General features: G+C 70.2%; 2 protein-coding genes across 3 annotated transcripts; both read right to left on the bottom strand.

Moving 5' to 3' along the window:
• Nucleotides 1-522: 522 nt before the first annotated feature.
• PDZD4 (PDZ domain containing 4) lies at nucleotides 523-7,026 on the bottom strand. Of its 2 annotated transcripts, XM_067543162.1 has the most exons (9): nucleotides 6,732-7,026; nucleotides 4,648-4,916; nucleotides 4,467-4,557; nucleotides 4,033-4,131; nucleotides 3,662-3,724; nucleotides 3,457-3,558; nucleotides 3,069-3,170; nucleotides 1,531-2,498; nucleotides 523-1,480 (listed from the first exon to the last, which is right to left on the bottom strand). In XM_067543162.1, exons 1-9 carry the CDS (start codon nucleotides 6,789-6,791, stop codon nucleotides 1,294-1,296), a joined length of 1,941 nt encoding a protein of 646 aa, XP_067399263.1. In that variant the 5' UTR covers nucleotides 6,792-7,026; the 3' UTR covers nucleotides 523-1,293. The 2 variants fall into 2 exon arrangements, with proteins under 2 accessions (XP_067399263.1, XP_067399262.1); XM_067543161.1 differs by lacking the exon at nucleotides 3,457-3,558 and having other exon boundaries at nucleotides 523-2,498.
• Nucleotides 7,027-8,890: 1,864 nt separating this feature from the next.
• LOC137149646 (neural cell adhesion molecule L1-like) lies at nucleotides 8,891-21,212 on the bottom strand (the record flags this gene model as incomplete). The annotated part of the gene is made up of 20 exons (XM_067543182.1): nucleotides 8,891-10,431; nucleotides 12,322-12,394; nucleotides 12,702-12,833; nucleotides 13,173-13,337; nucleotides 13,421-13,543; nucleotides 13,686-13,859; nucleotides 14,028-14,150; nucleotides 14,772-14,988; nucleotides 15,252-15,367; nucleotides 15,531-15,753; nucleotides 17,721-17,791; nucleotides 17,877-18,074; nucleotides 18,663-18,764; nucleotides 18,866-18,990; nucleotides 19,289-19,448; nucleotides 19,537-19,703; nucleotides 19,850-19,961; nucleotides 20,381-20,524; nucleotides 20,712-20,843; nucleotides 21,028-21,212. Coding segments are annotated over 20 exons (2,971 nt in total), but the record flags the coding sequence as incomplete, so codon positions are not given.
• Nucleotides 21,213-21,265: the final 53 nt, after the last annotated feature.

Below are 21,265 nucleotides of genomic sequence, written 5' to 3'. Positions count from 1 at the left end.
GCCTGGGTTCTCTGACCGCTCCTAGGCGTGACTGACTCATTCATGAAGCTGTTGATTGTTGCACTGTATTGACCCTTGGCTGTGATTGTTGAAGGACCTACCGGAAATCCTGCTTTGTTATTGTAGGGTCCCCCAGGGGCTCACGCTTGCCCCTGTAGGACAGCGGGCAGGGGAACAGTCTGCGCTAGTGTACGAGGCTGGGCGTGCCTCAGTTTCCCCATGTGCCCAGCAGGGGCGGACAAGGGCTGGCTGCTCTCAGGGCAGGCAAAGAAGCAGGGGGGGGGTGTTGGCACGTGACTGGGGGTGTGTGGCACGTGTCATCCCCGGCGAACCCAGCTGCTAGGACGCTGGCACCGGCCACCAGCCTCCCCCCCGCCGGAGACCGAAGGGCTGGAGGGGGCGAGTTGGGGGCGGGGTCCCCCCCAGAGGCTGAGCAAGGGGGGGCGGATCGACCGACGCTGCTTTAACTTTCATTTCTCCGGGCCCCCGGGGCCCCCAGGCCGGGCAGTGGGGCCAGGCAGCGGGGGGAGGGGCGGGGGGCATTCAGCCCTGGGGGTGTCCCGGCCCCATGGGGGCCTGGCTCTGGGCGGCCACCCCCCTGCGCTCACAGGGTCCCGTGGTCCGAGCAGGGGGCTGGGAGCCAGGACTCCTGGGTTCTCTCTCCGGCGCGGGAGGGCTCAGAGCAGCGGGGCTGGGCGGGGCGCCGGGGGCCCGGCCGGGCAGTGGGGGGCTGAGGACGCCCCGGGCGCGCGGACAGAAAAGGCCCCGCACGGCACCGCCTGGAAAGGAGTAAAAACGAGGCTTCGCTTTATTCCGCTCGCGCGGCTCGGCCTTGGGACCCAGGCGTCCGGCAGAGTCCGCGGCAGCGCCCCCTGGTGGGGCGAGCGGGAAGGGCGCGGGGGACGCAGACATGACGAGGGGGGGTGGGGGTGAGAGCAGGACGCCTGGGTTCTCTCCTGGCTCGCGGGGGGGGGGGGGGGACGGAGGGGGACGGGGGGGTCAGTTATCGCCCCCCGCCGGGCTCAGACGAAGAGAAACAGCGAAAACCGAACCGCCACGAATCACAGACACGACATAAAATGGCCCGGGGGGGGGGGGGCCGCTGGTCCGCCGCCCCCCCTTGTGCTCTATGTACAGCCCCCCGCGTCCTTGTGCGTCACGCAGCCCCGGTCCCGATCCTGGGGGGCCCGCGTAGGACGGCCCGATGCCGGCTCCGGGTCACTGGGGCTCTCCCCCCGGCTGCCGGCGGTCGCGGCGGGGCGGGGCGGGGGGGTCCCGATCCCGCGGGCCGGCTCAGACCGTGGTGACCGAGAGCAGCGGGTTGTAGAGGCGGCGGCCGTCGGCCGCGCGGGCGCCGTGCGCCAGCATCTCCTGGATCGTGACCCAGTTGTCCAGGCTGCGCCGGGTCCGCTTCTTCAGGCTCTTGCGCTGGCTGAGCGCCAGGATGCTGAGCTCGGGGGGGCCGGCGCCGCGCCCCCGCCGCCGCCGCCGCCCGCCGCCGCCGCCGCCGCCGCCCGCCCCTCGCCCGCCTCCCGCTGCCAGTCCAGCCGGCTCTGCAGCATCAGCTCCCGCCGGCGCCGCTGCTCCCGGGCGCGCAGCAGCTGCTGCTTGCGCTCGCCCCTGGTCCAGTAGCGGCCCATCTTCATCTCGCTCACCGCGTCGTCGTCCGTCGTCATGCCGCTGCGCTCCTCGCGGATCTTCAGCGCCCGCGCCTTCAGCAGCCGGTCCCGCCCGGGCCGCCGCGCGCCCTCGCCGCGCGCCCGCCCCTTGCACTCCGCCCGGCCCTCGCCGCCCGGGCTGTCCTCCCGCGCGCGCCGCGCCGGCCCGGGGCTGGCCTCCTGGGCGCGCCGCAGGCGGCCCGGCTTGGGCGGCGGCGCGGGGCGGGCGGGCCGCAGGGGGCTCTCCAGCGGCGGCGTGCTGCGGCTGCTGCCGCCCGTGTTGTAGGCGCTGGAGCTGTCGCGCTCGGCGCGCTCCGGCAGCTCGCTGATGTCGGCCAGCGGCGGCAGCGGGCCCTCGGCGGCCGGGGCGGGCCGGGCGCCCTCCTGCGCCAGCAGCCAGGCCTGCAGGCAGCGCTCCCGGAGCCGCTGCATCTTCTGCGCCCGCAGGATGTTGCGGCACTTGAACTGCAGGTGCCGCAGCTCCTCCTCCAGCAGCGCCACGCGGCCGCGCTCCGGCTCCGGCGCCGGCTCCAGGCCGGGCCCCAGGCGGCCGCGCAGCTGCAGCAGCTCCCGGTAGCGCCGCTGCTCCTCGGGCGTCAGGCCGGGCACGTCGGGCGGCAGCAGCAGCGGCGGCGGCGGCTCCGGGGCGGGCAGGGGCGGCGGGCGGCGCTGCGGGCCCGGCGTGGCGGGCGGCTCGTCGCCCAGCAGGTCGTGCTCCGAGCTCTCCTCGTTCCGGGTGCTCTCGTCCGTCCGGCCCACGCCGCTGTCCGGCTCCTGGCTGTGGGGCAGCGGCGGCGCGGGGGGGCCGGGGCCGGCGCCGGGCGCGGGGGAGCCGGGGCGCTGGGGGGAGGTGAGTGGGGGGGGGAGGTGAAGACGGTTTCAGGTCAGACCCAGCCCGGCCCGCCGTCCTGCGCCACATCGCCCCCTGCCCGGCCCGCGGCCCTGCCCCACATCGCCCCCTGCCCGGCCCGCGGTCCTGCCCCACATCGCCCCCTGCCCGGCCCGCGGCGCCCTCTGCCCGGCCCGCGGTCCTGCCCCACATCGCCCCCTGCCCGGCCCGCGGCCCTGCGCCACATCGCCCCCTGCCCGGCCCGCGGCGCCCCCTGCCCGGCCCGCGACCCATCCCCACATCGCACCCTGCCCGGCCCGCCGCCCTGCGCCACATCGCCCCCTGCCCGGCCCGCCGTCCTGCCCCACATCGCCCCCTGCCCGGCCCGCGGCCCTGCCCCACATCGCCCCCCGCCCGGCCCGCGGCCCTGCCCCACATCGCCCCCTGCCCGGCCCGCGATCCTGCACATCGCCCCCTGACCCGCCGCCGGCGCCCCTTGGTCCCCCCGCGTCCCCGGCCCGGCCCCCCGGCCCTGCCCCACGGTGCCCGCTGCCCGGCTCTGCCCCACGGCGCCCCCTCACCTGCTGGCTGGGGGTCACTCGGGGTCTTGTTTCCCCCTCCTGGTCAGAGCCGAAGTCGTCCAGGAAATCCTCGCGGTCGCTGCCCTTCCAGCGCTTGGAGAGCTGGGGCGCACGGGGCCATGTTGGGGGTCAAGTTCGTGCCCCCTCCAATCTCAACCCCTCCCAGGCAGCCCGTCCCGGGGAGCCCCCCATCCCCACGGCCCCCCGCTCCCGGCTTCCCCCAGCTGGGGCAGGGTCAGCCCCCAACCCACACTGTGCCCCCCGCTTCCCAGTGACCCCAAAATCTCCCCCTGCCCCCAGTGCCCTGCCGCAGCCCTCTCTGCCCCCCACCTCCCCCTCCGCCCCTTCCTTCCCCACGCTCTAGCCCCCCACCTCCCCACGCCCTCACCTCGGTCTCAGGCCGGGCCAGCAGCAGCGAAATGTTGGTTTGCTGCTCCTGGGTCAGGATGGCCACAGCTTCCTGCCGGTCCTGCACCTCGACCCCGTTAATCTGGGGGGCAGGAGCACTCGGAGTCAGCCCCCCGCCCTGCTAATCTGGGGGGCAGGAGCACTCAGAGCCAGCCCCCCGGCCCCCAACAGCCCCCGCCCCTCACCTGGACAATCCGGTCCCCCTCTCGGATGCGCCCGTCCTTGGCGGCAATGCCGTTGGGGTTCACCTGGGGGGAGAAGGGGGGCTGGGATATCGGGCCAGGAACGCCCCCCACGGCCTCCAGCCCGTCCCTCTGCCTGCGCCCCGCTGAGCTGCGTCCTGGTCCATCCCGCCTCCCAGCCCCTCTCCCTGCTCCCCAAGGCCCCATACGCCCCCCAATGCAACTGGGCCCCTCCCCCACCCCTGCTCCTCCAACCCCAGCTCCTTGCCCGCCAGGCCCCCCAACTCTCCACCTGCCCCATGACACCCCTCCCCCGCCCCCATGGACCTCCAGCCCCCTCCCCCCACAGTCCCCCACCTTCACCCCTCCCCCACCTCTCCGACATAGATGCCCACGTCGTCCTCCTCGTCGGTCCGGTAACAAACCGTCAGGCCCAGCTTATCCCGGTGGCTCGATTTGTACAATTCCACCTCCTGGGGGAGCAGAGGGGGGTCAGAGCCCGAGTGGAGCCCCCCTCCGAGCACCCGCCCCCCCGAGCCGGCAGAGAACCCAGGCGTCCGGGCTCCCCGCCCCCCCCCCGACTGACTACTCCCCGCCCCCACAGGGCCGGCAGAGAACCCAGGCGTCCGGGCTCCCCGCCCCCCCCCCCGACCGCTTCCCGCCCCTCCCAGGGCCGGCAGAGAATCCAGGCGTCCGGGCCCCCCAACCGCCCCAGAGCCGGCAGAGAACACAGGCGTCCGGGCTCCCCGCCCCCCCACAGGGCCGGCAGAGAGCCCAGGCGTCCGGGCCCCCCGCCCCCCCCGCTCACCTCGTACTCCAGCTCCTCCGCCCGCTCGCTCTCTGGGGCTCCCCCTTCCATGAACTCCAGCGGGTCGTAGTACTCGTGGCCCAGGGGGGCGCTGCGGAGGAGGACACAGGTTGGGGGTCGCGGTGGGGAGCGGGGCGGGCCCGGGGGCCGCGGTGGGGAGCGGGGCCGGCGGGTCACTCACAGTTCGGGGGTCCCGTAGGTCTCCAGCGTCGCGGCGGCGGGGCTGGGGGGGCGCAGCCGGCGCAGCGCCAGCAGGTGCTCGAAGGTGATGTCCGTCTGCGTCCCGCTGTCCACGAGGGGGGCGGGGTCCACGGCGAGGGCTGCCCCCTCCCCCGCGCCCCGCGCCCGGGGGCTGCGCCTCAAAACCTGGATGACCAGCGGCTCCTTGGAGCAGCGCAGCGCTTCCAGCGTCTGCTCGCGGGACAGGCGGGACAGCTCCCGGCCGTTCACCTGCGGAGAGCGGAGTGGGAGCGCGCCGGGCCGACCCCCCGCCGGACAGACCCCCCGCCGGACAGACCCCCCGCCGGACCGACCCCCTCCACCGGACCGACAGACCCTCGCCGGACAGACCCCCCGCCGGACCGGACAGACCCCCTCCACCGGACAGACCCCCCCACCGGACAGACAGACCCCCCACCGGACCGGACAGACCCCCCCCCCCCCGCCGCCGGACCGACAGACCCCCCCGCCGGACCGACAGACCCCCCGCCGGACCGACAGACCCTCGCCGGACCGGACAGACCCCCCCCCCCGGACCGACAGACCCCCCCACCGGACCGGACAGACCCCCCCCGCCGGACCGGACAGCGCACCATGGCCCCCTTCTCCAGCCCCCCCAGTGCGGACACCTGCAGGGCAGGTCCAGCTCCCAGCAGGGGCGGCGGGGACACCCAGGGGCGGGGGGGGGGGCATCACCCCCCGGGGTGTCTGGCTGGGGAGGGATCCCCCGGACCCCCCCATCACATTGTCTCCATCTCCAGCCTTGTGTTACTGCAGCAACGGTTGCCATGGAAACTCGGAGCATTGACACAGGATCAGGGAGGGGGGAGTGAGAGAGGACCCTGCCCCCACCCTGAGCCCCCCAAGCAGCTCCCCTCAGCCCCTCACTCCCGAGCCGCAGCCCCTGCGCCCCCCCAGCCCTGCCGGTGCCCTTCACTCCCCGGCCACAATGAAATGCCCCCACGTCTCCCCCCGCGGCCCCCCCCGCTGCAGGGACTTGGGGCGCTGAATTCTGAGCTGGGCAGGCCCATCCCCCTGCGGCCCCCCGGAAACGGGCCCCAGCCCGACTCGCTCAGCCCCGCGCAGAGGGGCTGCGGCAGAGACAGGACCTTATCCTGCCGCCCCCCGATAAATCTTGGGGCGCCCTGCGCCCGGCAGCGCTGCGGGGGTGGGGAGGGTCGCGCATGGGACGGCCGGGGGGGGGCCCAGCCTGGCGAGGCGGGGCTGGGGGGGGCGCACCCGGGGTCACAGCGAGGCGAGGCCCGGCGCTGGCGATCGGCCGGGGGGGCGGGTCAGGGATGCAGCCCCCGGCTCGGGGGTCCCTAAACCTCTGACCGCCCGGCCCGGCCCAGGGGACCCGAACACGCCACGGGGCGCCCCGTTCCTATGGGCTGGGGGGGGGGCAGGGGCTGCGGGTAGGGAGTGGGGGGCACCGGGCGTCCTGGGGCCCCTCCCTCCTGCTCACGGGGGCAGGGCTGTGCCCGGCTTCGGGCCAGGCGGGGCAGCGGGACGGGCCCTTGGGAGGGATCCGGGGAGTGTGTGTCCCAGGCGATGGATGGGGGAAGAAATGGACAGAGCTGCAGCCGGGGGTGCGGGGAAGAGAGACACGCGGCTGGATGGGGGAGGGTGAAATGGGGGGACGGGGATCAGACTGAGTTGGGGGGGTGGGAGGGTAACTGGAGGGGGGGTCCCTGGCCCCTCCCCCGTCACTCATTCATCCCCCTCGCTGCATCCCCCAGACCCAAAACACTGCAGAGATGGGGGGAGGTTGGTTGCTAGGCAACCTTCCTGAGACGGGTACCTGCTCCCTGCTCCCCCCCCCCCCGGCACGGAGACCCCCGGCAACTCCTGCGGCCCCAGCCCCCAGATCCCCTTCCCCGCCCCCCCGCGACCCCCTCCCAACCCAGCCACCTGCTCCCCTTCTCCTGCTGCAGCCCCCCGGCCCCCCGCCCTCCCCGCAGCCGCTGTCCCCCCATCCGCAGCCCCCCGCCCCTACCCCACTCTCCACCCCTCCTGCAGCCCCCCGGCCCCCCCGCGGCCCCCTACCTGCAGCATGACCTTGTATTGCTCCTCCGGTTTGTGCGCCACGCACATGTTACATCCCATGGTGAAACCGGGGGGGGCCGCGGGGAGCCAAGGACGGAGAAGACGGGGGCGCGGGGGGGAGGCGCGGGGGGGGCTCAGCGGGCTTCAGCCGCCTCCCGTCCGACAGGGAGGGGCGCGGGGGGGGCTCTGTGCCCCGGCCCCCCCCAACGCCGGCATAGCTGGGGGGAGCGGGGTTCCCCCCGCGGGGGGTCGGCGGGGTGGCGGAGAGGACGCGGCTGGTCGGGCGGCGGCGGGTCCGTCCCTGGCTGGGGGCGGGGCGGGGGGCGGTGGCTGGATCCCGCCCCCCCAGCCCCTCCGGCCCCGCCCCCTCCCCCGTCCTCCAGTCCCACCCCGCCCCCACCTCTCCCCCTCGTCTGTCTGTCCGCTCTGCATCCTCGTCTGACCCAGCCGAGGGGTCTCCCCAGCCCCCCCGCTGTGCTCGCTCGATGGGAGCCCGGATGCCTGGGTTCTCTCGCGGCTCGGGGGGGGGGGGGCTGGTGTGTTTCTTACGCCCATTGTTGGGGGGCGGACCCCGAGTGGCAGCGCAAGGGTTGAATTGTCCCCGCTCCATTGTTAGCAGGTGGGGACCCCGGACCCCCCCGAGGGGCGGGGCCGGTTTGGGGGAGCCAGGACCCCCCTAGGGGGCGGGGCCGGTTTGGGGGAGCCGGGCGGGCCGGTTCTGTGTCCCCCCCCCCGGCTCCCTGCGTCAGCGCGGCCCCAATCACAGGGTCTCCGCTGCACCATCGCCCCCCCGCTCCGCAGCAAGGGGCCCCTGTGCCCAGGGGGTTCTGGGGCGCTGCGGGGACCCAGCAGCGCCTGGGATTTGGCAGCGAGGCGGGAGGTTCCCGGCAGCTAGAGAACAAAGACCCCCCCATGGCACCCCCCGGCGCCCCCTAGCGGGGAAAGGCCCCGCCTGCGTCCCACTCCTGGCCCCCCGCCCCCGCAGCATGACAGCGCTGGGGGGCTGGGGGTATGTCTGGGGGCAGGGGGGCGTGTGTGCCCGGGCCGGGTGTCTGCGGGGGGTCTGGCGCTGCGGGCCCGTGAGCTGTGTCTCGGGGCATGGAGGGGCGACGGTGGGGTGGATCTAGGGCGCAGCTCGGGGTGTCTAATGGTGGGGCTGAGCTGGGGCTTGTGGGGGGCCCAGAGACACCCCCAGCCACGACCCCTTGGTCTCCCGACCCCCAGACGGGGATTTCCTGGGCGCTGACTCCCCAGTTCCTGGCTGAGGGTGTTAGAACCCAGGAGTCTCGGCTCCCAGCCCCGCCCCCCAGCAGAGAACCCAGGAGTCCCGGCTCCCAGCCCCGCCCCCCCAGCAGAGAACCCAGGAGTCCCGGCTCCCATCCCCGCCCCTTTACTCTCAGGTGTCACCCCCCCCCAGTTTCCTTTGGGGCAGGGAGTGAAGCTACCATAATATACATAATATTCCCCCCCCTCCCGCACAGGTGGGTGCTACCGTAATACTAGGTATTTCCCCGCCGAGATCTGGGCGGTGTTACCATAATCCACATAATAATATGTCCCTCACCATTGCAAGTGACCGTGCTACCTTAATACACAGAATATCACCGCAATAGTGGGGCGAGGGGAGCTGCTACTGTAATATTCGTAACATCCCCCTATCAATTGGGGGGCTACCGTAATACACAATATAGCTACCCCCTTGGGTCTCTTTGTGTAGCGCGTTAGTGCAATAAATGTAACATTCCCCCTATAAACGGGGAGGCGGCGATGTGTAGGTGATACCATAGTGCACCTAATAGCTCCACCCACCCACACTTCGCGGGAGCTACCACAATACATCTAATATGAGATCCTCCGAAGGATTCTGTACATAATAGAGGGCGTCGGGGTGTGAATGCGGCCGTAATACACCTCATGTTCTTTCCCTCCATTTTTGGGGGGAGCTGGGGGCTGCTACCTTAAAATACATAATATCCCACCTTCATTTTTTGGGAAAGGACTGTTACCATAATATATATAATATTCCTCCCCTCTCTTTTTGGGCAGAAACGCTACCTACTACCTGTAATAACCCTCGCCTGTCTTCTCAGACAGGGGCGTGCTACCATAACGCACATAGTATCCCACCCCCACAAAGGAAAAGGCCCCGTCATCATACGCCAGGTTTCAGCTTTTATTCCACCGTTGTAGAGTTCTGTTTGCTATGTACAGATATATATAAAAAGCCATCGATCGAGACGCAGTGACAGAGCTGACCGGGGGGGGGGACGGGGACAAGGGGTCAGCGACATCCACACCTGGAGCCAAGAGGGGCTGGATTTCCAGAGGGGACTTTTTTTTTTTTTTTAATTTTTTTCTTTTGACGCGATCAAAGCCACAACTAACCCGACGCACACAGAGGCCTGGACACACGGCTAGCACAACCGCGCCCGCAGCGCGGCCTATTTACATGGGCGCCGACACCGCCTGGCCGGAGCTGATTTTTTTATTTTTTTTTTATCATTTGTTTTATGCAAAAAAGGGGGAAACTTGGGGGGGGAAACAGAGCGAAGCTGAGATCCTGACGGAGGCAGGCAGGGGCTCGAGGGGGGGGGTCAGAGGGAACGAGAGAGGCCACTTGGCTTGAGAAATGTGTTTGCAAAGGCAGCTGTGTGAGAAAAGCAGGGGGGCCGGTTCCTTTTTTGGGGTGTGTGTGAAATGTCGATACCGGCCCCCAAGAGAGTCCATGGTGTGGGTGCTGGAGGAGACGTGTGGGGCAGTTGGGGGTCTCCCCAAAAATCAAGGGGAGACCCATGAGTAAAAGTGAATGGAGGAGGGAGATAGTGGGGGGGGGTCCCAGCATTGGCAGGGGAGGGGTGTGGGGAATCCCAGAAGCCAGCTGTGTGAGGCACAGCCCCCCCAAAATGCAAAGGAACAGGGGGCGCAGAGGGAGCGTCCGAGGCATTTGGGGCTGAACTGGACAATGATCAAAGTTCCAACTCGCGCCCAAGTTGAAAGGAAGCCAACTGGTCTAAACGACAGGAGAGGGCCCGGGAGAGAACGCAGGCATCCGGGCTCCCAGCCCCAAGCCCCCCTGCAGGTTGTTCTGGCTCCTTCCCTGCTGGGGGGGGGGGAGTTTTAACCCACAATGGTTCAGAGAATTGGTGGGGAGGGCTCTGTTTTTTGGCAAATGTAACCTGGGTCTGTGCCCCCTCCAGACGCACCCCCACATCCGAGCTCCTACCCCCATTAACCCCTCGGCTCCCAAAGGCTTTTGGCCCATCCCATGCAGAAGATAAATGATGCTTTGGGAGGGGGGGAGTGGCACTAAAATACCAGTTTCCCTGCACGGGGGGTTTGACATTTTGGGGGGGTCAAGGAGGGAATCCCGGTTAAATGATCCCCCATCTAATTTTCCGGGGGCAGGAAGGGGGGCACTAACAGGAATTTGCCCCACTTCCTAATTGTGGTTCCCCCCGCGGCAGGCAGGCCCTACTCCAGGGTGGCCGTGGCGGTGACGGGGCTGGTGGCCCCGGAGCTGTCGTTGCCGGCTGCCTCCTTGCCCTTCTGGCCGCTGTACTGGCCGATGAAGGAGCCGTCTTCGTTGAACTGCACGTCCACGCTGCCCCCGTAGTCGGCCAGGCTGTCGTCGCTGCCCAGCGCCTTGGCCTCCCCGTTGAGCGAGGGCTGGCTGCTGCCGAACGGCTTCTCCTCGTTGTCGCTGTGGCGGGGCGGACAGAAGGGATGAGAGACGCGGGCTGTGTGCCGGGGTCAGCGTGCAAGGGTGAGCGTGCCAGGAACAAGAGAAAGCAGGGGTGCATGTGTGCCAGCCTGAGTGTGCAAGGTGTGCAAGCACACGATGCAGTAAGGGTGCAAGGCTGAGGGTGCACGATGCATGCGTCTGAGCCGTGCAGACGTGTGAGGAGAGAACGTGCAAAGTGCACAGGGCAGTGACAGGTTGAGTGTGCAAGGTGCGTGTGTCTAAGGTACCTGGGGAAGTGACTGTGCAACTGTGCAAGGCGAGTGTGTCGAAGGTGCATGAAACTGGGTGTGCAAGGTGTGTACATGTCAGGTGCAAGAGAAAGCATGTGTAGGTGAGTACAAGGCAGGCTAGAGAGGTGTGCAAAGGGTGAGTGTCCAGAAGTGGGTGTGCAAGGAGCATGCCCAGAAGCAGGGGCGAGCTGCATGAGATCAGGGTGTAAGCGTGCATTATGCTATGAGGACATGGGTGTGCAGGTGCAGAAGTGCGCTGGGTGAGTGTGCAACAGCCCAGTGGCAAAGTGTGCAAGGAGTCACATGGTTGTGAGGCGGCATGTGACCCCCTCACTTCAATGTGTGGTGCATGGAGAAGTGTGCACAGAAGGCTGGGTGTGTGCAGGGGGGTGGGAGAAGAGGCGTGCAAAGGCCATGGTGCAAAGGGAGGGTGGGGCTGTGCACAAGGGGGGGCTATTCACATACATGTCCGGGGTGCTGAGTGTGTGTAAATGGGGGTGAGCAGATGTGCAAGAGCCTCCTGCCCGGGGACTCGTGGGTTTGCACCTTGGCTGAGGGGGGCGGGTGCCATGGTACGTGTGCAAGACTATCAGCCCCCCGCAGTGCCTGCCCCCCGACACCACTTCCGTGTGTACAACGGCCCCCCCGAACCAAGCCTGCCCAGGTGTGAGCGTGCACAGTGAGCGTGGCGGGGCAGCAGCCGAGGGGCAGGAGGGGGATGGCATTTCTCCCTCCCCAGGAGCATGGGGGGACCCCAGAACAAAATGGGGGGGCCAGTGAGGCGTGAGGGGGGTCTCGGGGCGTTACCGAGCTCTAAGGATGGACGAGCTGTGGGACAGGGAGACAGACGGAGCCGTGAGAGGGGGCGGGGGGTGTCGCACAGTCGCCTGGGTCGCGGCCACGCACCATCCCCAGCGCCCCCGGCAGTGCACAGCTGTTCGGGCACCCTCGCCCCCCGTGTACAGCCGCTCCAGCTCACGCCCGGCCCCTGGCCCCACACACTCCTCTGCCCCCTGGGGGCTGCTGCCACCTCCACAAACACGTGGGCCCCCCACGCCCCTGAACCCCGGCAGGCAGCGTCAGCAGCCCCCCCGCCCCGTTGATCACTGTGGGGGTGTCACCCCCTGCCAGAAGAGCAGCAAACGGGGTGCCTGGTGACGGAGGATGAAACCCAGGCGTCCTGGCTCCCAGCCCCCGCCCTCAGCACCAGATCCCACTGCCCGGCCCCCAGGCAGCCCTGCTTACCTCTCCAGGGACCTGCGTTAGCAAAGCCGGCAGCATTGGGGGGGACAGAGAATCAGAGGCTCCCCCAGGCCAGGCGGGGGGGTCGGCGGTGGGGGGAAGCCACCAAATCCAACCCCAACGCCCCCCATGCGACATTTACCCCAGTGCATTCTGGGTCCCCCCAGAGGCAATTAGGGATGCCCCCCCCAGGGGGCTGGGCCCCACAATACAGAGGGGACATTCCCGCCCCCCACCATGTTCTCCCCATGGGGTGTTGGGGGGGCTTCCAGGGGTTTGGGGTGGGGTGGAAAAATGCCCGTCCCACCTCCCCACAGCTCCCCCACCCAGTCCCTTCCCCTCCCCCGCTGTGCCCCTCTGCCCTGCCCCCACCCACCTGTACTCCCCGAAGGTCTCGTCCTTCATGGGCCGGGCTTCAGAGTCGACTTGAGTGTCCTCCTTGTCCTTCACTGGGGGGCAGAGTTAGCTGGGGGCAGAATCCCCCCTCCTCGGTGTGGGGTGGGGCAGCTGGGGGTCCCTGCTGGGAGGGTGGGGCAGGAGGCCTGCATGGAGAGGCTGGGGGCAGGACTGGGGATCCCATGGGGGTGGGGAGCAGGAATGAGTCTGGGGGTCTGGGGGTTCCCAGGGGGCAGGGCTGGTGGTTCCCGGGGGCGGGGCTGGGGCTCTGGGGGGTGTGGCTGTTTCCCGGGGGCGGGGCTGGGGCTCTGGGGGGTGTGGCTGGCGGTTCCCGGGGGCGGGGCCGGGGGCGGGGCTCACCCGAGTACTTGCCGCCCTTGCTGCGTTTGATGAAGCAGAGGATGAGGAGGATGAGGAGGAGGAGGATGGCGGCGCAGATGAAGGCAACGAACCAGCTCTCGGTGGCGAAGCTGCGCTGGTCAGTCATCAGCACTGGGGGGGCAGAGACAGGCCTGGTCACCCACCCCTCCCCCGGTGCCGGGTGCCTGGCCATGCCTCAGTTTCCCTGTCTGCTGCACTGTGAGCCAGCGGGGGAGGGTCCGTTTGCCCTTGGGGCCGGCAGAGACCCCATCTCCCCATGGGGCCCTGCAGGGCCAGGCCTCCCCCCCATCCTGGGACCCCCCATCCTGGGACCCCCCAGCCCGGGACAGGGGTGCAGCCGGGACCCCCCGACCTGGGACGAGGGGGCGGGAGCGTGGCGGGGTGCAGCCCCGGGAGGGGGCGAGGCCCCCCAGGCGGGGGGGCCCCGATGCGGGGGCAGGGGCGACTCACGGGTGCCGTTGGTCTTCACCTCGGTCTCCCAGAAGGAGACGTTCTCCCCCGAGTGGTTGCGCCCCACAAACTGGATGCGGTAGGAGGTGCCGGGCTGCAGGTTGGCCAGGCGGTAGGAGCCGTGCGTGGAGTTGGCCTGGCCCGACGTGCGCCAGGGCTCGGGACCTGGGGGGCAGGAAAAGGGGGGGTCACAGGCCTACCCCCAGCCGGCCCCGTTGCCCGCCCCCGTCCCAGTGCCCGGCTCTTACTGGTCTTGCTCATGAACTGGATTTCGAACTCCACGTTGCCCTGCCGCCGGCTCGGCTCCCAGCTGATGAGGGTGAAGTCGTAGCCCACCAGCGAGATGCTGATGTTGTCCAACGTGGGGAGCACTGGGGGGAGACGGGGGGGTCAGCCCTCGAAGGGCAGAGACTCAGGCACTGGGCAACGGCCGGCCCCCGCGGGGCGGCCGGGGCGGGCCTGGCTCTGCCCCCCGCAGCCCCCGGCGCGGCCCCCCAGCTCCCCGCCCCTTACCTGGCTCTGGCACGGTGCTGCCCTCACGCACCAGTGGCTCGCCCTGGCCCATCCGGGTCAGCGCCCGCAGGTGGAACCGGTACCGGGCCTGCGGGTCCAGCCGGCCCAGCGTGACGTTCAGCTGCGTGACGGGGAAGGAGATTTCGTAGAGGGGCCCCGGTTCTGACCCGTTCACTGGCGGGGAGAAGGGGGGTTAGTGCCCAGCCTGTCATCCTCTGCCCCCCGCCACCCGCCACCCCTCGCCCCCTGACCCCTCTGCCCGCAGCCCAGCCCCCCAGCCCCCGCCCCCACCTCCCACCCCCCCAGATCCTGCCCCCCACCGCCCGCCATGCCCCTCCTCACCCTGCTGGTACTGCAGCATGTACTCGGTCAGCACCCCGTTGGGGAGCCGGGGGGGCGTCCACTCCAGGCCCAGCGCCGTGTCTGACACCCGCTCCAGGAGCAGCGAGCCGGGGGGGCCGGGCACTGGGGGGCAGAGAGGTGAGAGCTGGGGGGCCATGACGAGCGGGTCCTTGGGGGCTGGCAGGGCTCAGGGGGTCTCACCTTCCTTGTGGGGCTGGGGATCCAGAAGGACCTTGGGGGCTGTGGGGGGTTGGGGGGCCAGGAGGAAGTTTGGGGGGCCCGGGGGCCTCATACAGAGATGGGGACAGTTCAGGGGTGTGGAGCACACAGGGGGTTGGGGACCTGGGGGATTGTGGGGGGGCTGGGGGGGTTCAGGGAGCTGGGGGGCCCATGGAGGGACCACAGGGGGGCTGTGGAGGCTGTGGGGGGTTCAGGGAGCTGGGGGGGCCATGGAGGGACCACAGGGGGCAGTGGGGGGTTCAGAGAGCTGGGGGGCCCATGGAAGGGACCACGGGGGGCTGGGAGGCAGTGGGGGGTTCAGAGAGCTGGGGGGCCATGGAGGGACCGCGGAGGGCTGTGGGGGGTTCAGAGAGCTGGGGGGCCATGGAGGGACCGCGGAGGGCTGTGGGGGTTCAGAGAGCTGGGGGGCCATGGAGGGACCACGGGGGGCTGTGGAGGCTGTGGGGGGTTCGGGGAGCTGGGGGCTAGGAGCACCATGGGCTGGGCGGGGGGCCGGGGTCTCACCTCCCTCGGGGGTGCTGAAGTGGATCTCCTCGCTGTGGGGCCCGTCGCTGTGCCCGTTGAAGACGACCACGTGCAGTCTGTAGCGGCTCCAGGGGCGCAGCCCCCCCAGTAAGGCCTTCGACGTCTCCCCCAGCACCGTCAGCACCGCCAGGTGCGGCTGACTCTGGGCCTCGCGCCGGCCCCGCTCGCCCATGCTGCCCAGCCGCGAGTAAAGCACCTGGGGGGACAGGGTCAGACAGCCCAGCCCCCCAGCCCGCCTCCGGTGCCCCGCACTGCTTACCCACAGCCCCCCACGCTCCGGCTCCGTCAGTGCCCCACACTCCCGACCCGCAGCCCCCCAGCCCGCCTCCTGTGCCCCGCACTGCTTACCCACAGCCCCCCACGCTCCGGCTCCGTCAGTGCCCCACACTCCCGACCCACAGCCCCCAGCCCGCCTCCTGTGCCCCGCACTCCCGACCCGCAGCCGCTCCCCGCAATTACCCTGAACCCCCGGAGGCGTCCCCGCAGCGTGTCTCTGCTGGGCGGGGTCCAGCTGACCAGGACGCTGGTGCTGTTGATGATTTCCACGCCCACGTTCTCGGGGTACCCCAGGGGCACTGGAAGAGGAACGCACACGTCATGGGGGGGGTTATAGCTTCCCCCTCTTCTCCCGTCCCTCCATGGACCGTGCCCCCTTAGCTGGGGGTCACGGTTCTCCCCCTTCCTTCCCCCAGGTCACAGCAACCCCAGCCCCTCCGCCCTTCCCTGCACCCCACTCACCATTCTCCCCAGAGTACCCCACTACAGCGGGGGGATCGGGCCCCTTGCCGGCGGGGTTCACGGCCTGCACCTTGATCTCGTAGGGGACATAGGTGGGGGTCTCCGTTACCAGCAAGGGGGGCCCAGCGACTGTCTCCTCGTTCCAGCGCCCCCCCGGGTCCGCCAGCCGCCACTGGACCCGGTAGCTCAGCTCGGGGGCGTTCCAGTCCGATTTGTTCAGGGGCTGGGTGGGAGGAAAGGGGGGGTCAGTGCACGGGGCCCAGGGCCCCCCATTCCCCTCAGGGTACAACGCACTCCAGGCAACACCCCCACAATGGCAGCAGTCACTGTAACTACCCCGTAACACACCCATACCGAGTGTGCAGCACACGCGGCTGGGACGGACGGACGGTGTGAACTACAGCACGACTACCCCATAAAACACACAGAGACCTGCACACACGGCGCGACTGTAGCACAACACCCCGCAACACATGTGCACACACACGGATGTGGCACGAATGACAGCACAACTAGCTCCAATGCACACGCACACCATGCGAGCTACAACGCAACTGCCTCGTGACACACACGAGAGAGCAGCAATCAACAGCGTGTGACGTGCGGTACAAGTGCGCTGTAACACACACACGGCGCGAAGTACCAACACAACGACCCTGTGACACGCCACCCGGCTGAGCGACCCCGGCTCTGCAGTGTGTCTGCGCAGGACACCAGCCCCCAGGCGCCGCCCGCGACCGCCAGGCAGGGCAATTCCACAGCCTGCTCCCGCGCCCAGCGGCTGTGGGGGCTCGGCGCAGCTCCCGGTGCACACGGCACCACCGAGCACCGGGCAGACCAAGGACCGGCGCCGAGGGAGGCGCCCGGCTCCGTCCGGCGTCCGTCTGCAGGGAGGTCGTCGAGTGGTTCTCGGTGTCTTAGGGGGCCACAAGACCCGGCCGCGAGGATGCCCCCCTCGTCCCCACGCCCGGGCGACGGCGCAGCCTGCCGCAGCCGTCCCACGAGCCGCCGTCCCGCCATTGCCAGCGAGGTCCTGGCACGTCTTGCTCCACGGCCTCTCCCCGAACGTTGGCGCCGAGCCGGGACCGGAGCCGCGCGGGCCAGGCGGGGCGGAGAGCGCGGACGGAGCCTTCACTGCCAGTGGGGCTGGTGCAGAGCCTGGTGGCGGCACAACCTCTGCCCTGTGGTGCGCTGGTGCCGGGACAGGAGGGAGCCGGCGCTTTGCCACGCTGGGCCAGGCGCTCGTGCTGGAACAAGTCACTGTCGCCAGGCCGGGCCGGGCCGCTGGATTTGTCTGCCTCCCGCCGGCGCCTCCTCTCTGACGGCCGGGGCCGCGCGGCGTCCGACCGACTCGTTTCGCTGCGGTGGCAGCGGGTCACCTCCTCACGCCGGGCTCGGCGACTCCACCCCGCAGCCTTGTGTCCGGCTCCGGCTTCTCCGCGGCTGGCGAGCTCAGGCGCCCGTGGCGGGTTTTCCCGCGCCTGCGTCCCGTGGGATGCTGTGGGGCCGGCGCGGGCGATGTGGGGCCAGAGGAGAAGAGGCGCCTGCGGCCCGGGTGGCCAGCAACAGCAAGACGCGGAGACGCTCGACGCTCGGCCGAGCAGAGATGGAGGGGACGGGGGAGCAAAGGAGGCTGTGGGCAAATCAGGGGACACGCCCGGGGACCCCTCGCCGGCTGACGCTGCACGGGAGACGCAGCCGGAACAAGCCGACTCACACAGCCGCCAGGAACTACAGCGGAACTACCACTGCGCCCTCCGCACACCCGGAGTCAGAACAACTCAGCTACTGGCCAACGCACGCACACAACTACCCGGCATCGCACACACGGGGTGTGAACCAACTACCCCCTGCCGCTACCCTGTCACCACACGGCTACCCCGCGACGCTCACACAGCCTGCACACAACACCCCAGCGACCTGTAACACAACCTCTCATGCACCGCGGCCTAGCCGACCCCGTGACCCCGGCTACACCCAAACAAAGCACCAACATCTGGTAACCCTCAGCATCACTGCCCCACAACACCCGCCTCCCCCCAGCTCTGGGCCCCGTCCCCTCCCTGTACCGACCCCCCGCAACACAGGACACCCACAGCTGGAGCTGGGCCCCAGGCCGCGAAGGACGCGGCTCCCCCACCCCCTCTTCGAGGCAGGATTCGGGGGCTGGGGGGCTGCCCCCCACGTTACCTGCCAGGTGATGACCATGTTGTTCGACCTGTTCCCCTCCCCGCTCACCCCTTCGGGGTTACGTTCAGGAGCTGGAAGGGAAAAGTGACAGTGAGGGGGGACAGCGAAGGGGGACCCCCCCGCGCCCCGCCCGCCCCGGGGTGGCCCTGGCCGTACCCGCCTGGCTGGTGTGGACGGGGGCTGAGCTGGCGCTGGGCTCCCCGCGCCCGTAGCGGTTGGCGGCACGCACACGGAAGTGAAACTCCCCGTAGGGCCGGAGGCGCAGACGGGCCGAGGGCTGCAGGCCAGGCACGGTGCTGAGCTCACGCCAGACGCCGGGCTCCCGGATCCGGTCCTCCGCCTCCACCACGAACTCTGCAGGGAGACGGGGTGAGAGGCCGGCCCCGGAACCGCCCCCGGCCTAGAAACCGCCCCCGGAACTGCCCCCAGCCCGGAAACTGCCCCCGGAACCGCCCCCAGCCCGGAAACTGCCCCCGGAACCGCCCCCGGCTTGGAAACTGCCCCCGGAACCGCCCCCGGCCTGGAAACTGCCCCCGGAACTGCCCCCGGCCCTGAAAACCGCCCCCGGCCTGGAAACCGCCCCCGGAACTGCCCCCAGCCCGGAAACTGCCCCCGGAACTGCCCCCGGCCCGGAAACTGCCCCCGGAACTGCCCCCGGCCCTGAAAACCGCCCCCGGAACCGCCCCCGGCCTGGAAACCGCCCCCGGAACCGCCCTCCCCCAATACCTGACACAAACCTCCACCTGCCCCCCAAGAACTCCCCATAAACACCTGCCCCCCAAGATCCCCCCTCAGGAGCTCTCCCCTGGGAAACCTCCCCCACCCCAGCTCGACGCCCCCCAGCACTGCCCAGCCTGCTGCCAGGCGTGAGGGGGTGTCCTGGGCTGACGCCGGCAGGGGGGCAGGGAGTGGCTGGCGGGGGGGCAGGGGGGCCCGTCTTACTCTCGATGGGGCTGTTGTGGTCGTCCCCCGGGGTCCAGGTGAGCATCACCCGGCGCTCCTGCTCCTCCGACAGCCGCACGTCCAACACCGGCCCTGGGCGGCCTGCGGGCACAGATGGGTCAGAACCACCCCAGCCCCCACCAGGTGAGCCAGCGCCCCCGGGAGGGAACAAGATCCGAGCCCCCCGCCGGCCAGGTACATACCCACCACCTGCAGCTCAGCGCTCGCCTCCACCGCATCCAGCGCCGTGCGCGCCCGGCAGCTGTACACCCCCTGGTCCGCGTAGTCCACGTTGGAGATGCTCAGCGAGGTGGGGTCGATGAAGTACCTGAGACGCGGGGGCAGGTAAGCCTGGCGCTGCGAGCTTCCCCACAGCAGTGCCCAGCCGGGCTCCCCCCCCCCACGCTGTGAGCTTCCCCACAGCAGTGCCCAGCCGGGCTCCCCCCCCCACGCTGTGAGCTTCCTCCCAACAGTGCCCAGCCGGGTCCCCCCCGTGCTGCGAGCTTCCCCACAGCAGTGCCCAGCCGGGCGCCCCCCCCCACGCTGTGAGCTTCCCCACAACAGTGCCCAGCCGGGTCCCCCCCGTGCTGTGAGCTTCCCCGCAGCAGTGCCCTGCTGCCCCTCACTTATCGCTGTCGTCCGACTCCCGCAGCGGGCGCCCGTCCCGCTGCCACTCCACCCGGCGCTCCGGCAGGGTCTCGTCGAACCGCGCCAGGCAGTGGAAGGTCACGTTGCTGGATTTCTTCACCACAGCGCTTTGGGGCCCACGCTCGATCCGGGTGGCGCCTGGGACAGAGGGGCCGGGTCATGGGGGGGCCGGGCCACGCCCGTGGCATCGTCCCCTGCCCCCCGCACTCCTGCCCCGGCGCCGCACCTTTGACCTGCAGCTCGGCGCTGATGCTGGCGTTGCTCTGCTGGTTCTGGGCCCGGCACAGGTAGGGGCCGGAGTCGCGGCGCTGGGCGCGGCTCAGCTGCAGGCTGCCGTTGGTGTGCAGGAAGGCTCGCTCGTCCAGCACGGCCGGCTCCATCCGCGGGGTGAACCTGCGGGAGGGCGTTAGGGGGTCACCGCTGCCCGGGGCACTGCCGCGGGGCAGCTCGCAGCACGGGGGGCCCGGTGTCTGCAGCTGGGGGGGTGAGGGAGAAGGATGCTGCGGGGGGCAGGGAGCGGCGCACGGGGGGGCCCTCACCAGTCCACGGTGGGGACGGGGGCCCCGAAGGTCCGGCAGTGCAGGAACGCCGTCTGGTTCTCCACCACGGTGTAGCGCTGCTCGTCCGCCGTCAGGATCTTCGCCGGCAACTCTGCGGGGTGGGAGGTAAGAGGGGGGCTGGACTCACTCTGCCCCCCCCAAACCTCCTCCAGAGGATTCTGGGATGTGGGGGCCCCTGGGAGCCACCAGTGGGGAAAATTGCTGGGATGGGACTGTGGCCAATGGCTGGTTGCCAGGAGCAGTTGCTGGGAGGGTCGGTTGCTAGAGGGATGACTGTTGGTTGCCAGGGGCAGTTGCCAGGGGGCTGGTTGCTAGGGGATGACTGTTGGTTGCCAGGGGCAGTTGCTGGGGCCCAGCTGCTGGGGATGGGCTGGTTGCCAGTTGCCGGGGGGCCGGTTGCTAGGGGGATGACTGTTGGTTGCCGGGGCGGTTGCTGGGAGGGTCAGTTGCTGGGGGGATGACTGTTGGTTGCCGGGGCGGTTGCCGGGGCAGTGGTTGCCGGGCACTCACGGATGACGTAGACGTAGGCGTTGGCCAGCAGGTGGCCGTGGCGGTTGACGGCCTCGCACTGCGCCACCAGCGAGTCATTGGCCTGCACCTGGCCCAGGATCAGGGTCCCCGAGCGCAGCGTCCGCCCCGGCTCCGGCTCCAGCTCTGGGGGCGAGACGCAGCTGGGGGGCTGCAGAGACACCTGCTGTGCCCCCCCGTGTCCCTGCCCGCCAGCCCCGCCCTCTGCCCTGCCCACTGCCCCGCCCCACCCTGCCCTCTGCCCTGCCGCGCCCCGCCCCATCTATTGCCCCACTCCCTCCATCCCCCCTCGATGCCCCCCCGCCGCTCTCACCTCTCCAGGGGACACCGTTGATCCTCCAGGACACCTGGGGCAGGGGCTTCCCGTAGACGGAGCAGTCCAGCCGCACGCTCTCGCCGGGGCCGTAAATCCGGCTGTGGGGCTTCTGGGCCCAGTATGGGGCGGCTGGGGGGCAGGGATGGGGGGTGAGAGCTGCCGATCCTCACTCCCGACCGCAGCCCCTGCCAGCCCAGCCCTGCCCCCCAGCCTGGCCGTGCCCCTCACTCCCGACCCACAGCCGCCCAGCCCAGCCCTGCCCCCCAGCCCGGCCGTGCCCCCCAACCTGCCCACAGCCCCGCCCCGCGGGTACCTTCCACGGTGACGCTGTAGCTGTGGCGGGCGACGCCCTGCGTGTTGCGGGCAATGCACTGATATTCCCCGTCGTCGTCCTCCTCCACGTCCCGGATGCGCAGGGTTTTCCGGGAGTTTTCCAGGGTGACGCGCTCCGTGGGCAGGCGGCCATTGAGACGGATCCACTCCACGGAGGGTGTGGGGCTGGGGGAGTCACATGGCGGTCAGACAGGGCCCCCCATAGGCGCCCACCCAGC

Source organism: Emydura macquarii, unplaced genomic scaffold (genome assembly GCF_026122565.2).
Source record: "Emydura macquarii macquarii isolate MOO-44397 ecotype Brisbane River unplaced genomic scaffold, CSIRO-AGI_Emac_v2 contig_796, whole genome shotgun sequence".
Lineage (NCBI taxonomy): Eukaryota > Metazoa > Chordata > Testudines > Chelidae > Emydura > Emydura macquarii.
The sequence above is the reverse complement of the archived record's forward strand: the minus strand, read 5'-3'. Positions and strand labels throughout refer to the sequence as shown.